General features: G+C 29.3%; 2 protein-coding genes across 4 annotated transcripts in view; both read right to left on the bottom strand.

The window, feature by feature from the left end:
• Window positions 1-15509, bottom strand: part of Bre1 (E3 ubiquitin-protein ligase Bre1) — a 116644-nt gene that overhangs the window by 91162 nt on the left and 9973 nt on the right. The gene's annotated exons all lie outside the window — the stretch shown is intronic.
• Window positions 3523-5412, bottom strand: LOC141532035 (uncharacterized). Its single transcript, XM_074250193.1, has 2 exons — window positions 5205-5412; window positions 3523-5130 (listed from the first exon to the last, which is right to left on the bottom strand). Exons 1-2 carry the CDS (start codon window positions 5410-5412, stop codon window positions 4439-4441), a joined length of 900 nt encoding a protein of 299 aa, XP_074106294.1. The 3' UTR covers window positions 3523-4438.

Here is a 15509-nt window from a genome sequence, read left to right as displayed (position 1 = left end):
TGTTTATACCTGTCTACTCAGTAGTTCGTCCAGGTAAATAATAGTCTACCCTACGTCTGCATATTCTATATGTTCTATACTTTACGTCCAGCATAAAATTTAATTATTATCATCATTTTGCAACATTTTATAAAAAATAATTAAAAATATTCTGTCCAGGATTTTTGTTGTCCACCCATTTTTAATATATTTTCTACTATATAAAATTTATTATAAAATAGGTTTGTTTCTCTTATCAACCCGATGGGTCTCAACTTAGATTCGGATCTTCTACTATTAAGATACGATAGTATTAGAAATTTGACAGCTAAATAAAAGCATCTGTGAAACCAAAAAAAAAATTTTAAATACAAAAAATTTGACAAAATTTTTTGATAAACTTCATAGTTTCCTCAGAAAATTGATAAAAAAATCAGAAAAAATTATAAATTATATTTTAAAAATGAATAACTTCGAAATGCGTCGGTTTGTCGAAAAATTGTATGAGAGCTTTTTTGTAGAACGTTCAATTTTAAACAGAACAATGATTTAGTGTAACCTTTTTAATAAACCATTGAAGAGTTGTATAATTCTTAACTCAAAAAAACCAACTTTCCCATATTAATGATCCGGGAAATTGAAATTTACCAAGCGGGATATCTTAATATTTATACTAAGGGCTGTGACTGTCACAGGATTTTTTTTCATCATTTCCAACAATATTTTCGACAGATTTAAGAAAAAATAAATAATCGATTTTTTGGAATCAGTCTAATATATTTATAAACTCATACATATCATAGATACATGCATACTCTCAAATCAGTCAAACCGTTCAAAAGTTGTAAGCGGTTTACATAAGTAGACATTACATACATTACATACAGCAGGAGGTTTAATTGGGCACTTCCGGCGAAAATTTGAATTTTCAGCGGAAGTGCCCTAACTAAGCTCCAGTTACAAAATTCTATGAAAATCAAATTTATCGTCTTACCCCAAAATATCTTAAAAAAGGCCTAAACACAGCTGATTTCAAAAGCGGAACTAAAAATTCCAATTTTAAAAGGTTTATATATATTAGGGTGTGCCAAAATGTAACTTCCTTGATAAACCTTTTATGTTTATTCTGCAAAAATTTTCGTTGTTTTTGCATTAACCTTATAGCTGCAGTACAATTAAATTATTGATACGAAGTTTACACAAAAAAAAATCCACATTCAAATAATAATTATCTATTTGTACACAGAAAAAAAATTTGTGGTTTAAGAATAGATATTCTTAACACAAGAACAAAATAGAAAAGAGAATTAGCATTTTGAATGAAATAAAATATTCTTGTCTGAAGAACAAATATACTTTGGACATAGCTATATCAACCTTATCTGCAAGTTTTCTTGATTCAATTAAACCTTTGTTTTTCTGTGTTTTTCTGTGTTTATCTATATATATATATTAGGGTGTGCCGAAATGTAACTTCCTTGATATAGATATATATAGACACATACTAGAATGTATCATTTTCAGGTGACTTTTTTTTCTTGACCCTGAAGTTAGCACATAGCCGACAAAAATAATTTTTAGTAAAGGATATCTCGAGTAGGCATGGAGTTACAGCAAATCGATGCATATGAGATTATTTGACGCAAAAATATCTACATGTACAAAATTTTTCAAAAATTTTTTATGACCAAAAATAATTTTTAGGAAGCTCTCTAAAAGTTCTGGATTATCCTAATTTCTCAAAAACTCGTCATTTTAATTTATTTTCAATTATTTGCATGTAAATTTTTTTGAATTACGTTTCTTGTGCTGGGAGCTTTGGTTCAAAATAACTTCTCCAAAAATAATTTTATTTTAAAATCAAAAATTGTACGTACAGTTTTCATGAAAATACACATATACATTTTTTGATTTTTCTAAAATTTGAATATTTTCAAAGATATCCGTATCCAAAAATTTTTTTTTAAATTTGAAAAAAAATTTTTTTGTGTTTAAATGAAATATGTATTTACTCATTTTTTAAAAATCTTCCTGTATATTTCCTGAAAACATCAATAATGTCTAATATCGATTAATAATTATAAATAACATTAGTTTTCAACTCCTAAATTTAAAGAATCCACAGAGTGTGCGCGCTCTAATTTTAAACCAATAAGGAATTAGGATCCATGTTTACAGCTGAGTCGAGTCTTCATTTAATTTAAAATTATATGTATGTATAAATAATGAGTGATATTTTGCACAACTTTCTTTTAAAAATATTTTTACATTATAATGAAATTATTTATTTACAAATATGTAGAGGTGTTGTATTTTGCGCGCGCGCGCGTGTGTGTGTGTGTGTGTGTGTGTAAACCTATCATCACTTTTCAACGGCTTAATCGATTTCATCGCGGTTGGCGCTATTCGAAAGGGTTTGACCAAACAGATTTTGATTACAATTCTGTTAATTCGGACCGGTAGTGTTTGAGAAATCTTAAAAAAAACTATGAAAAAAATTTTTTTAATGTGGTTTTTTTGGAATTACTGTTATACGGCTCCATTGATCGATTACAAAAACTCATCAGCTCTTAACATCAAAAAACCACGTCGATCACTACCAAGCCGGTCAAAATCAGTTGATTCGTTTGTGAGTTATCGTTGACGAAAGAAAACCGAAAAAAAGGTTTTTTCGGAATTACTTCGAAATTCCTAGTTCGATCAATTCAAACTCGAAAATTTTTCATGTAGCTTGAAAAACTGCGTCGAATGCCTCCAACCGCGAAAAAATTGGTTTATTCATTCAAAAATTATTGCAACTTCGAAATTCAAAAAATTGTGTCTTATTAACCCTTCGTACCAGTTGCGTAGAGAGAATCTCTCACGCTCATTTTAAAACTTTTTTTTCTTTTTAATTTCAAATGGAATGACCATTTGAAAATTTTTTTACATTTACAGAATTTTATGCTTTACAGGATAAACAAAAAAACTTTATTAAAAACTCGAAAGTATAAATAAAATAAAAATATTTATTAATAGCTGTGAGAATTTCTCTCATCACACTAGTCAAGTCGTTGATAAAAAAAACGCTATTCGGATGGCTTCGTTATATTTCGGTTATTTCCGTAGTTTTTAGTCGCCATCTTTTAAATTAGATATATATGTATATAAATACTCCGTGTTTTTTATGCTGCTGTTGTTGTTATTGTTTAAATATTTTAAAAATGTGATAATTAATTATTATTATAATTTATTTTAAGTGACACAATTCTTCTTTAAGCATTAAATAAGTAAATTTAAAAAAATTTTTTTTTCCCATGAATTAATTGAATACTTTGACATGTAAACATATGTAACCTACAAACGTGTGTTGATGATTTTTTTATAAGTAATAAGGATGTTTAAATATTTTAATGTACAAAAAATATCAAAAAATGTAATTATAGCACTTTAGAAGTATAACACGGGTCAACATGAAATTTGACTTTGATTGCAAAGCATTAAATTTCGGTAGTTTAGGTCGTAATAAGACGGAAAAAAATATATGGCATGAAAAACTTTGCTTTTGTGCTTAGAAGACTGATTGAACGAAATTTTTAAAAATCTCGGATTTTAATTTTTGATTGAAAATAAAACTATTGAAATAAAAATGTTTATTATTTTTATTAAGTTTTACTATCAAATTAGCTTACAGAAAAGTGGAAAATAACTTAAAAGTGCACACTTTTACTTTTTCTTTTATGTTCATAGCTACTTTCTCTCAATAAACCCCAAATATAGTCGCCCATCATGTTTTCATTGTATTGGCCTTGATAGCGTTGTTCAAAATTCATGATGTCCTGATGGAAACGTTCTCCTTGCTCTTCGGAATTGACTCCCATATTGTTTTTAAATTTATCCAAATGAGCATGCAGCATATGTACTTTTAATGACATCCTGCAGCCCATGGCCTTAAAATTTGTAAGTATATCCTCAACCAACTTTTCGTAGTTTTCAGCTTTATTATTTCCTAAAAATCCAGAAACTACTGCTTTAAAACTGTTCCAACTTGCTTTTTGAGTACGATTCAGCAACTTTGGAAATTTTTCATCGGCGAAAATCTGTCTTATTTGCGGACCAACAAAAACCCCAGCTTTAACCTTTGCTTCCGATAACTTCGGAAAAAATTTTTTTAAGTATCCAAAAGCTTCTGAAGTTTCATCCAGTTTTTTAACAAATTGTTTCATCAACCCTAACTTAATGTGCAAAGGCGGCATTAACACCTTTTCCGCTTCAACAATCGGCTCAAATTTGACGTTCTGTTTTCCGACACACAATTCTGTTCTTACAGGCCATGACCGTTGAATATAGTGTTTAGAATCCGCTCTGCTATCCCACAAGCACAAATAACACGGATACTTTGTATATCCACCCTGTAGCCCCATTAAAAATCCCACCATTTTAAAATCTCCAATCAGCTCCCAGTTATACTCACGATACTTTACAGATTCAAGCAAAATTTTGACCTTTCATAATTTTCTTTAAGATGTACTGAGTGAGCAATTGGAAGAGACGGAAATTTATTTCCGTTGTGCAATAGAACTGCTTTTAAACTTTTTGTAGAGCTGTCAATGAATAAACGCCATTCGCTAGGGACACAGGGTATGCCAATTGCTTCAAACATACCTTTAATGTCATTACAAAAACAAAGTCCATCTTCCTTCGTGAAAAACGTTGCAAACATTTCATGCCTAGTCCGCTGATCCGTGATCTTAACATCATCAAGCAAATTCCACTGTTTTAACCGAGAGCCTAGAAGCTCTGCTTTATTTTTTGGCAAATTTAAATCTCTAATTAGATCGTTAAAATCTTCTGAAGTAATGAGATAGTATTTTGGTTGTTCAGGTGTAGGCAAAAACTCCTTATCGGAATTACTTTTATAAGAACTAAAAGATGAGCTACTTTTCGGCGATAATTTTTTTGGTGGCTCAGGTACTGGTCGTGTCAGGTCGTGAGCAATTGGAGCAGAAGAAGATTCGAGGTCAGGATATTCAATAGGTTTTGCATTTTTACCTCTACGTCTTTTACTCGGATTCACCATACAAAAGTAGCAGTCAGTAATATGGTCTTTTGGTTCTCGCCAAATCCTTGGTATTGCAAATTTCATAGACCTTTTCTCACCTCGATACCAACCTAAAAATATAAAAATAAAAATTAATATGTCTATTATTTTAGATTCATCGTTTAATTAAATAAAAATTGCTTACCTTCCAAACACCTTTTACAATAACTACAAGCAACATGTGGAGCCCATGGCTTATCTTGATTCCGTACAGGACAGTCAAAATATGCTTCATAGACTTCACAGAGAACGTGAGATGTCTTTAGTTCATATTTCACGCCTCGAACTTTAATAAATTGACCACATATAATACAAAATGCATCAGCATCGTATTTGCACTTCCGTGACGACATTTTAAGTTATTCTGGGCTTGTAAATAACACCTGATGGTTGTTTATCACTCGGATGCCATCTAGCGGCACAATGTAAACGTTAATACCCCACTCTCACCGCGCGGTCTTTTTAAAAATATTAAAATCAATTAAAAAATTGAAAAATGAGTATTGTTATTATAACTATCACAAAAGCAAACTTTATACCGAAAAAAGATATTTTCTTTTCGTTTTTGTGCATAACTAACTGGAAAATAATAGTATAAACTTTAGGACAAAGAACGAAAATTTTTTTTGTAGAGTCGTGTAATTTATTGTTTTTTTCGCTTTTCATAAAAATCAATTCAAAATTTTTTTTATCTTCTATTCTCACATTTATTGATATAATTTATGTATTAAATTAAAAAAATTAATTTTTTTTCCTTTGACAGGTGCAAAGCTAAGAAACATGGGCCGATTCTCTGTTGATTCTGACGACGAACTGTCTGAAAAGGAAAATCTTTCTGATCTGGATATTATGTCTGATGGTGAGTCAGAACACAGTGAACATAATTCTGAAACAGAACAATCAGCAACAGACTCCGATGATGACAGTGATACAGATACAGATACGAATAACAATAAGTCAGTAAAAAATAAAGTTGTCAATACCAAATATGTTCTCGGCAAGGATAAAAGTACTCGGTAGTTCAGTGATCCTCCTAATCCGAAGGTTCGGACTCAAAAACATAATATTGTCACTGGTTTGCCTGGACCTACAAAACTAACAAAAAATTCAAAAACATCAAAAGATTGTTGGAATTTATTTTTACCGGCTGAAACTATTGAACAAATTGTTGCTTATACCAACATTTTTTTAAAAAAACTACGCTCGTCGAAGAAAAAGAAAACAGATATTCAACCAACGTCTTATGTAGAAATTAATGCTATGATTGGATTGTTATACATGCTTGGCGTTCACAAAGATTCTCGTGTTAGTTTGAAAGAGCTTTGGGCCACTGATGGGACGGCTCCTGATTGTTATCGTGCTGTAATGTCTATGTCTCGATTCTGCACTTTGTTATCAGCATTAAAATTTGATATCAATGACCGCGAGGAACGCAAAAAAGTGGACAATTTAGCACCAATTCGAGAATTTTCAGATAGTTTCATTGAGCGTTGCCAGCAGAATTATACTCTAGGTGAATACTTGACCATTGATGAGATGCTTCAAGCTTTCCGTGGTAGATGTAAATTTCGTCAATATATTGCGAATAAGCCTGCACGATATGGAATAAAAATTTATTCCATGGCTGACTCTAAACGATTCTACACGTACAACATGGAAATTTACTGTGGTAAACAGCCACCAGGTCCACATGTAAAATCTAACTCTGCGATTGATGTTGTTAAAAGACTAACTGCTCCGATACTCAATACAGGAAGAAATATCACATGTGATAACTATTTTACCTCCGTACCTCTCGCTAATTATTTGTTGAGAAACAAAACAACTATTGTTGGAACGATTCGACGCAACAAGCGTGAACTCCCACGAGAATTGTTAGAAATTAAGAATCGGAGTATATGTAGCAGTAAATTTGTATTTACTGACAATAGCGTGTTAGTTTCGTACATACCTAAAAAATCAAAAAATGTTTTGATGTATTCCACTATGCATAATTCTGCGAGCATTGACAATAGTACTGGAGAAAAAATGAAGCCAGAGATTATCACTTTTTATAATAAGACAAAAGCTGGCGTAGATGTTGTTGATCAGATTCAAGGAGATTACAACGTTGCTCGCGACACGCGTCGATGGCCAATAGTTGTATTTTACGCAATCTTGAACATCGCTGGGATAAACTCAAGAATTATTTACGAAGAAAATGTGGGGAAGAAAATTGTTCGAAGAAAATTTTTACGTCAACTGTTTTTTCAACTAGTGCAACCACAGTTAGTCCTTCGTAGTCAGTTGCCTAATTTGAAGTTAGAATCTATTATTTTACGATCTATTATTTTAAAAATTGGTAATATTAAACCAGAAAAACAAACGAATGTGTCTAGTCGTCGTCTGTGCTGTTATGGTCCACGCAGAGCTAATAGTTACACAACTAAAAGCTGCTCATCTTGCAATACACCACTGTGCAATCAACATACAGTGAGATATTGTACTGATTGTGATTCGAATTTGATTTCCAAGGATGACTTGTAATTTAGATTTTAGGTAAAAATGCAATATTATATAAATCTGGTCACTTTTACCAAAAAATGATGCATAATTACCAAAGAATATTGCTAAGTACTTAAAATGTAACAATGTTTAAAACATTGAGGCTATTTTCTTACTTAAAATGTTGAAATTAAACTTTAATTAAATGACTAAGTCTGATATTATTACGGTTATTAATAAACAATTATAATTTAATTTTAATTTATGAAGAAAAAATTTTATGTCAACTTAATTTCTATTTATGAAACGCAATTTTCTTTAGCAAATTATTTGTTTGTTTATGTCATTAGAATTTTTTTTTAAAGATGACTTAAACTTTGTTATTTAAGCTAAAGAACTATACGTAGTTATGAAAATATATTACTTAGTGCTTAATTAAAATGTTACAATTCTGAAAATATTGTGATTTTCTTGTGACTAAAATTGTTTACTGATTGTTGATAACATTTAGCGTAATTTTAAACTAAGAAACGTTAATTATTATTATTTATTAAAAAAAAACTAATTTATGTCAAATGTTTTCAAAAAAATCATCACTAATATGTTGAGAATATAATATGTTTCTTTCAATTTGTGTTAATACAATAAATTAATTGCGTGATAAAAAAATTTTGTGATTATTATTTATTTACCCAAAATAATCATTTTTATTTCGAAAAATAAAATACTCTCGTAAAATATAATAAAATTGTATAACTTCGAATTAGTTTATTAAATTTAAAATTTCGCTCTTCGCGCCTGCGCAAATTTGAAATTTCGGTCTTGGCGCTTGCGCAATAGCGTGAGATTTTCTCTCATCACAACAGTAATGACTGTTGTACGAAAGACAACCGGTACGAAGGGTTAAACTCCTATTAGTCCTTTGAGCTCGAAGAGCTCAAAAACGTAATAAATGCAATTTTCAGCGCTTAAGTATGGAATGAGCGAGAAGTTGCAGAGATGTCTTTTAAGGTCAACCGTTTTCTTAATTTTTTTTTTATTATGTATTTTTACATTATAGTGAAATTTTTTATTTATAAATGGGAACAAGTATATATTTTACAAGTTATATTTTTTACATATTTAAATAATTACATTAGGCTGAGTTAATAATTATAAACTAATATTGGTTTTTAACTTCTTAAATTATATAACTTTTTTTTTCTTTTAAGTATTTTTACAATAAAAAGGAATTATCTATTTATAAATATGAACAAGTATTATATTTTTTACATATTTAAGTAATTACATTAAACTGAGTTAATAATTATAAGCTAATATTTATTTTGAACTTCTTAAATAAATAACCTTTTTCTCTTTATTCTTACAGTAAAAAGAAATTATCTAATTACAAATATGAACAAGTATTATATTCTTTACATGCTTTGGTTTATTTTTTAAATAACCAATCATGGCACAAGTCACAGTTATAATTATAATTTTCTACTTGAATTTCTTCGATGTTTTTATTTTTTAAATTCATACAACCTAAATGGGACCATTTTTGACAAATGTCACAGCAAACCCCGTTTTTTTCAGTTCTTATTTCCCCTCGACCACACACTAAATACTGGTTCAGAATTTCTGATGGCTTAGTAATGCAGTCAACTTGCAGTTTCTTTCCAAGTTCATTAGGATTTAAGTCATTAATTACGTCCATGTTGTCTATTAAGATTTCTGTGATATAGTGAATAACATATACACCACAATTAAAACTGTCTTGCTGACATGGGTATTAAATTCTGTAAATCCTCCAATCAACTTCACTGTCAGGGAAAATTGTTTGGTAACAATCAACGAAGTTTTCGAAGTAATCAGGGCAAACATCATTTTCCCAATTGGGATTTAAATAATAGAAGAAACCTTTAAATACTTGGACATAAATAAGGACCCAATGAGTATTATTTTATTCAGATGTAAGAAGATTTCATTTTTATCTTGTAATATCTTTTTCAAATTAACAAATAATTTTTCACTATTTTGCAGCCATTCATCAAGATTAGATTAACCTCACAAGATATGTACGCCACTTTACTGTATTTTGGTGATTCCAAAATATACATATTGCTACAATAGTCTATAACAAAGTTGGATAACCACTTCGTATTGCAAAGCATTTTAAAATCATCGCCATATAACAAGACATTATTATTTTCATCATTTACATCTTTAGTAAATGCCACAAAATAATCATTTTTGTTATTTTTAATGAAATAATAATCTTCATTTTCAATAGTTGAATTATTTTTATTAATCATAAGAGCAGCTTTTTTCATTTCAATATTGCAGGAGTTTTTTAATATTTTTGCTGTATGATAATCAGATTTTGAGCTTTTCGGCTGTCTTATACTGTCTTTCCAAGACTCTTTCGACATCATGTTGTCTGGTTCATTAATGATAGGCCCGGATCGCTTTTTAGAGCAGATAACTGGTTTCGGCAAATCTAATTGTTTAAAAGTTGCTTTTATCGCTGAAAAACGCTTATCAATAAAAACTCCTGGTTTGAGATCAAGTTCATGCTCCCATTTAACCTGCTGAAAATGATTTTCCACAGTGCTGTTAGAACAATGCTCTTTTTTTCTTATTTAAGAGCACAGATCAAAACGAAAGGTCAGGTAATAATTCATCAATGAGATAATTGACAAATTCCAAGCATTGATAAGTATTTTTTGGATAACTTCCTCGGCATTTTTTAGCACAGACTTCGACACGAGCTGTAATTAGTGAAAAATCTTTGAAGAGGCTAGATCTTGGATTCGCATCGATAGCTGGTTTCTTTTCTTCTTCGTCAGAGTCATCATCCGAACTATTTTCGTCGTCGTCTTGATCAAAAGCTAACGTATTTCTTTGATTGTTTTATATATTTGATAAGTCTTTTATCGCTTGCAAAAAATCTTTATCTTTTTTTGAGAATAAAAGAACTATCAAGAAGTTTTTTACGGTTTTCTTTTTTAACAAATTATAATGCGTAGTGCGGACTAACAAGGCCATAATCTCTAAGCAAAAACTAATTTATGTTTTATTTACTTTTTTTTTATGCAAATATCTCGAAACTATTATCATTACGTGAGGATAGCAAAAAAAAAAAGTGTAATAGATTTCTTCAGTGATTTCTGAGAAGTAATTGCATCATACGTCATCTCTAAATACTGGGATACTGTACAATTGTTCCAGTGAAAAAGAATGGCGTTGGTTTCAGTCCATGACCAGTCAGTTACCACAGCTTCAAATAAAGGAGTTACCACACTTCAACTTAATGGAGCTCCAGAGGGATTAGAAAAAAGCTAAAAATTTCCAAATATTATCAGCTGTTTGATCGTTTGTGATCATTTCTAAGACAAGGTAAATACGACGATCAATATTTACGACCCCAGCGTAATAATTAACTCTTTTTGACTCTTTACAGGGCTTTCGAACGACTGAACTTGTAGAGTCTAAATGGAGTTTTAGCAAACCAATATATTTTTTCAACATTGCTAGTTGCTCGTCAATTCCTAAGTCGACAATGAATGGTGGGTATGTAAACTGTCTAATATACTGATGATTTCTATTAGTTTCAGTTAGTGTCAAAGCAATGTCAGCACAATCATCTCGATGACGAGTTTTCTCGCAAATTAATTCCCAATGGGCCTTTTGAAGAACTTCAAGGGAATGAACAAATTGAAAGTTCTTCTCCTTACGAGCAAGATCTTCGTCCATTTCATTCATCAGCTCATTATAAAAGGTTTTTGGGTTGGCAAATCGTAAACGTTCCTTAATTTTTTGACGACGGCTGCTTGTCAATGTATATGCAAGAAATTGTGTGTGATTTGGGGTATCATTAGTAGAGGAGATGGAAATTTTTGTAGTAAAATTCACGGTCATTCCTCTCACTATAAGCCGCACATTACAATTAGGTTGCTTGCTATGAGCGTAGTCTCTAAAAATTTTATTCTTGCTGGAAGTATAGCCATGGAATATCATCACACAGGTGATGTTCAATTTCTTCGGTAAATTATCTATCAAGTACTGAAGATATAAAGGCGGTTACGTAGCTTCATTTTTTATGATTTCAGATGAGCAAACCTCCACTGATCCTACCAGGTGATAACTATATCGCTTCTTAGGGACATTTTTTAATTGATTCGAATCCGGTACTTGTACTGCTGATTCATCAGTCATGGAACTGGTGCTCAGTTGCTTCGGTAATTCTTCCAGATCGTCGCCTTTATTAATTTTTTCTGGACAAGCATTAGAGAATTTATTTTTCCAGAGTTTTTCAAATTTGTCTACCAAACCGTTTTCATTTCTCATCCAATAAAAATGTAACCGAACCCGAAGCAAGTGAATATCATTCAGTTTCCTCAAGTTCAAGAAACCGTTTACGACTTGGTCCTCGTCGAACTTCATTATAAAAAAATTATTAAATCACAACGTTCACTAAACACTCGAAAAAATCAATAACTGAACAATCACTATTTGAAAATAATTAAGAGTAAATTATGATACTCAACTTACAAACATTGGATACAATTACTGAATATCTTTTTGAAAATTTTAAATTATGACCGCTACCACGCAGTAACAGATGGAGTACTTAGTCTAGTCAACAAGTACCTTTTAGGTCAAAATTTTTTCGAAGGCTCGGAAAAATATGATTGAGGTGTCACTCGATTCGTTATCACATCTAGAAAGTTTTTGAAAAATTTGAAGATGCGCTCGCAAAAATTACAAAAGTTATAAACAATTAACTAAAAAAAAAAAAAAGGGGGGTTTAGGTTTTTGCTTATATCTCGAAAACTTTTTGAGATATCCAAAATTTGCAAAAAGTTCCAAAAAGAGGAGGAAATTTCTTAAAAAAGTCTCGACTCCCGGAATTCCAGGATAAATATTTATAATTTTTACAGAGGGCTGAAAATACGCCCGAAAACGGGCGCTCAGGTATCCCGAAGCCACGCCCCCTTGGTACCTTTTAACAAAAAATATTATTTAAACATATAAAATATTAAAATTAAAAATTGAAAAAATTCAGGCACTTACAGAATAGATAAATAAATAATAATCTGCCATCAAAAATTTTTTATCGTGATTTTTCATTAATTTATGCATTAGTTAATTAACAATTTCGTATAGGTTGTACATCAACATTGCAAGTGAGATAATTGTTAAACTATGAATCTCAAATTTTTTTTACTTCGCTGAGCTGTTTTTCAATGACCACAGAATGAGTTCCTATCGGTAGAACTAAATAATTGTTAATCCCCACACTGTTATTAACAATTTACGTCGGTGACAAATTAAAAAGTTAAATAAATCCTGTAAAAAAAATTTTTTTTTTCAGACAATCACTTTGATTCGTTTTCCTATTAACATAAGCGACTTAAAAATGATTTTTTATAATTTTTATCATTTATTGTTTAAAAAATTGTTATAAACAAATGTGTTAATTATTAGTAATTTAAAAAATTCTTTTTGGATTCATAATCTTCAATGCAAATTATGATTTTAAAAAAAAATCGTTACTTAAAAAAATTTTTTTGTTGCTTAAAAACGCTTTTGTTAATTAACAATTTTTTTTACCACTTGCATTCAATATTAAGAAACCGGTTTTTTTTTTTAAATCATAATTTATGTTTCTCTTTGATAGCGAAAAAAAAATCTGATTTTTTTTAATTTTCATTGTTTATTAAATAAACAATTAAATTTTTTCGGTATATTTTTTTCTTAGTGTACACTATGAAACACAAACAACTAACGACTTTTTTTTCATAAAAAAAATTTATTTATATTTTTTATTGAATTTAAAAAATTATTGCCTTCTATACTCCATTAGACTCACCTGATTTTTCATGTTTAAACTAATATCTTGTTAACTAATTGCAATACGATAAAAAAAGTTAAGACTTACTTGTTCTTTATTAATCAAAGAATAAATTAAGCCCAAAATTCATGATCTTAACTAATTGTTTATTTAATTTATACCATTTTTTATAAAAATTTTTTTTATCATGAATTTGGGGCTTAATTTATTCCTTGATTAATAAAGAACAAGTAAGTCTTAACTTTTTTTATCGTATTGCAATTAGTTAACAAGATATTATTAGTTTAAACATGAAAAATCAGGTGAGTCTAATGGAGTATAGAAGGCAATAATTTTTTAAATTCAATAAAAAATATAAATAAATTTTTTTTATGAAAAAAAAGTCGTTAGTTGTTTGTGTTTCATAGTGTACACTAAGAAAAAAATATACCGAAAAAATTTAATTGTTTATTTAATAAACAATGAAAATTAAAAAAAATCAGATTTTTTTTTCGCTATCAAAGAGAAACATAAATTATGATTTAAAAAAAAAAACCGGTTTCTTAATATTGAATGCAAGTGGTAAAAAAAATTGTTAATTAACAAAAGCGTTTTTAAGCAACAAAAAAATTTTTTTAAGTAACGATTTTTTTTTAAAATCATAATTTGCATTGAAGATTATGAATCCAAAAAGAATTTTTTAAATTACTAATAATTAACACATTTGTTTATAACAATTTTTTAAACAATAAATGATAAAAATTATAAAAAATCATTTTTAAGTCGCTTATGTTAATAGGAAAACGAATCAAAGTGATTGTCTGAAAAAAAAAAATTTTTTTACAGGATTTATTTAACTTTTTAATTTGTCACCGACGTAAATTGTTAATAACAGTGTGGGGATTAACAATTATTTAGTTCTACCGATAGAAACTCATTCTGTGGTCATTGAAAAACAGCTCAGCGAAGTAAAAAAAATTTGAGATTCATAGTTTAACAATTATCTCACTTGCAATGTTGATGTACAACCTATACGAAATTGTTAATTAACTAATGCATAAATTAATGAAAAATCACGATAAAAAATTTTTGATGGCAGATTATTATTTATTTATCTATTCTGTAAGTGCCTGAATTTTTTCAATTTTTAATTTTAATATTTTATATGTTTAAATAATATTTTTTGTTAAAAGGTACCAAGGGGGCGTGGCTTCGGGATACCTGAGCGCCCGTTTTCGGGCGTATTTTCAGCCCTCTGTAAAAATTATAAATATTTATCCTGGAATTCCGGGAGTCGAGACTTTTTTAGGAAATTTCCTCCTCTTTTTGGAACTTTTTGCAAATTTTGGATATCTCAAAAAGTTTTCGAGATATAAGCAAAAAACTAAACCCCTTTTTTTTTAGTTAATTGTTTATAACTTTTGTAATTTTTGCGAGCGCATCTTCAAATTTTTCAAAAACTTTCTAGATGTGATAACGAATCGAGTGACACCTCAATCATATTTTTCCGAGCCTTCGAAAAAATTTTGACCTAAAAGGTACTTGTTCACTAGACTAACTATGAAGCTGTCATTTTGTTTGTCACGACGGCGAAAATTTAAATACGAACAAAAACAGTTTCACTGTAAAAAAAATCGTGCCAAGTCCACGTTCATAAGACTATTAAGAAAAAAAAATTTTATTTCTTTACAAAAACATATAAAATAAAAAATTAAAAAATCCAAGTAACCGATATGGTTGTATATGATTTTCGAAAATTAAAAAGAAATTTTTGTAAATTTAAAAATTAAAAGAAACAGTTTTGGAATGTATTTAGTGTGCGTAGTTACGAAATATTTCACTTTTTATGAAATTCCTAAATTCTATCTACTAGGACACTTAAAAAAAATTGAAGTACACAATAACGCACACCAAGTACGTTCCAAAATTGTTTCTTTTAATTTTTAAATTTACAAAAATTTTTTTTTAATTTTCGAAAATCATATACAACCATATCGGTTACTTGGATTTTTTAATTTTTTATTTTATATGTTTTTATAAAGAAATAAAATTTTTTTTCTTAATAGTCTTATGAACGTGGACTTGGCACGATTTTTTTTACAGTGAAACTGTTTTTGTTCGGATTTCAGTTTTTTTGTAATTATAATA

The sequence above is a fragment of the Cotesia typhae genome, unplaced genomic scaffold (assembly GCF_013202065.1).
Source record: "Cotesia typhae breed Kobodo isofemale line unplaced genomic scaffold, CoteBio_Ctyphae contig_56, whole genome shotgun sequence".
Lineage (NCBI taxonomy): Eukaryota > Metazoa > Arthropoda > Insecta > Hymenoptera > Braconidae > Cotesia > Cotesia typhae.
This window is presented reverse-complemented; position numbering and strand designations above follow the sequence as displayed.

What these genes read in the sequence shown, in the direction of transcription:
- LOC141532035 (XM_074250193.1), bottom strand. Translation starts at nt 5,412, where the DNA reads ATGTCGTCACGGAAGTGCAAATACGATGCTGATGCATTTTGTATTATA. An exon ending in TTGTAAAAGGTGTTTGGAAG is followed by an intron (nt 5,131 to 5,204) that starts GTAAGCAATTTT and finishes TTATATTTTTAG; the next exon opens with GTTGGTATCGAGGTGAGAAA.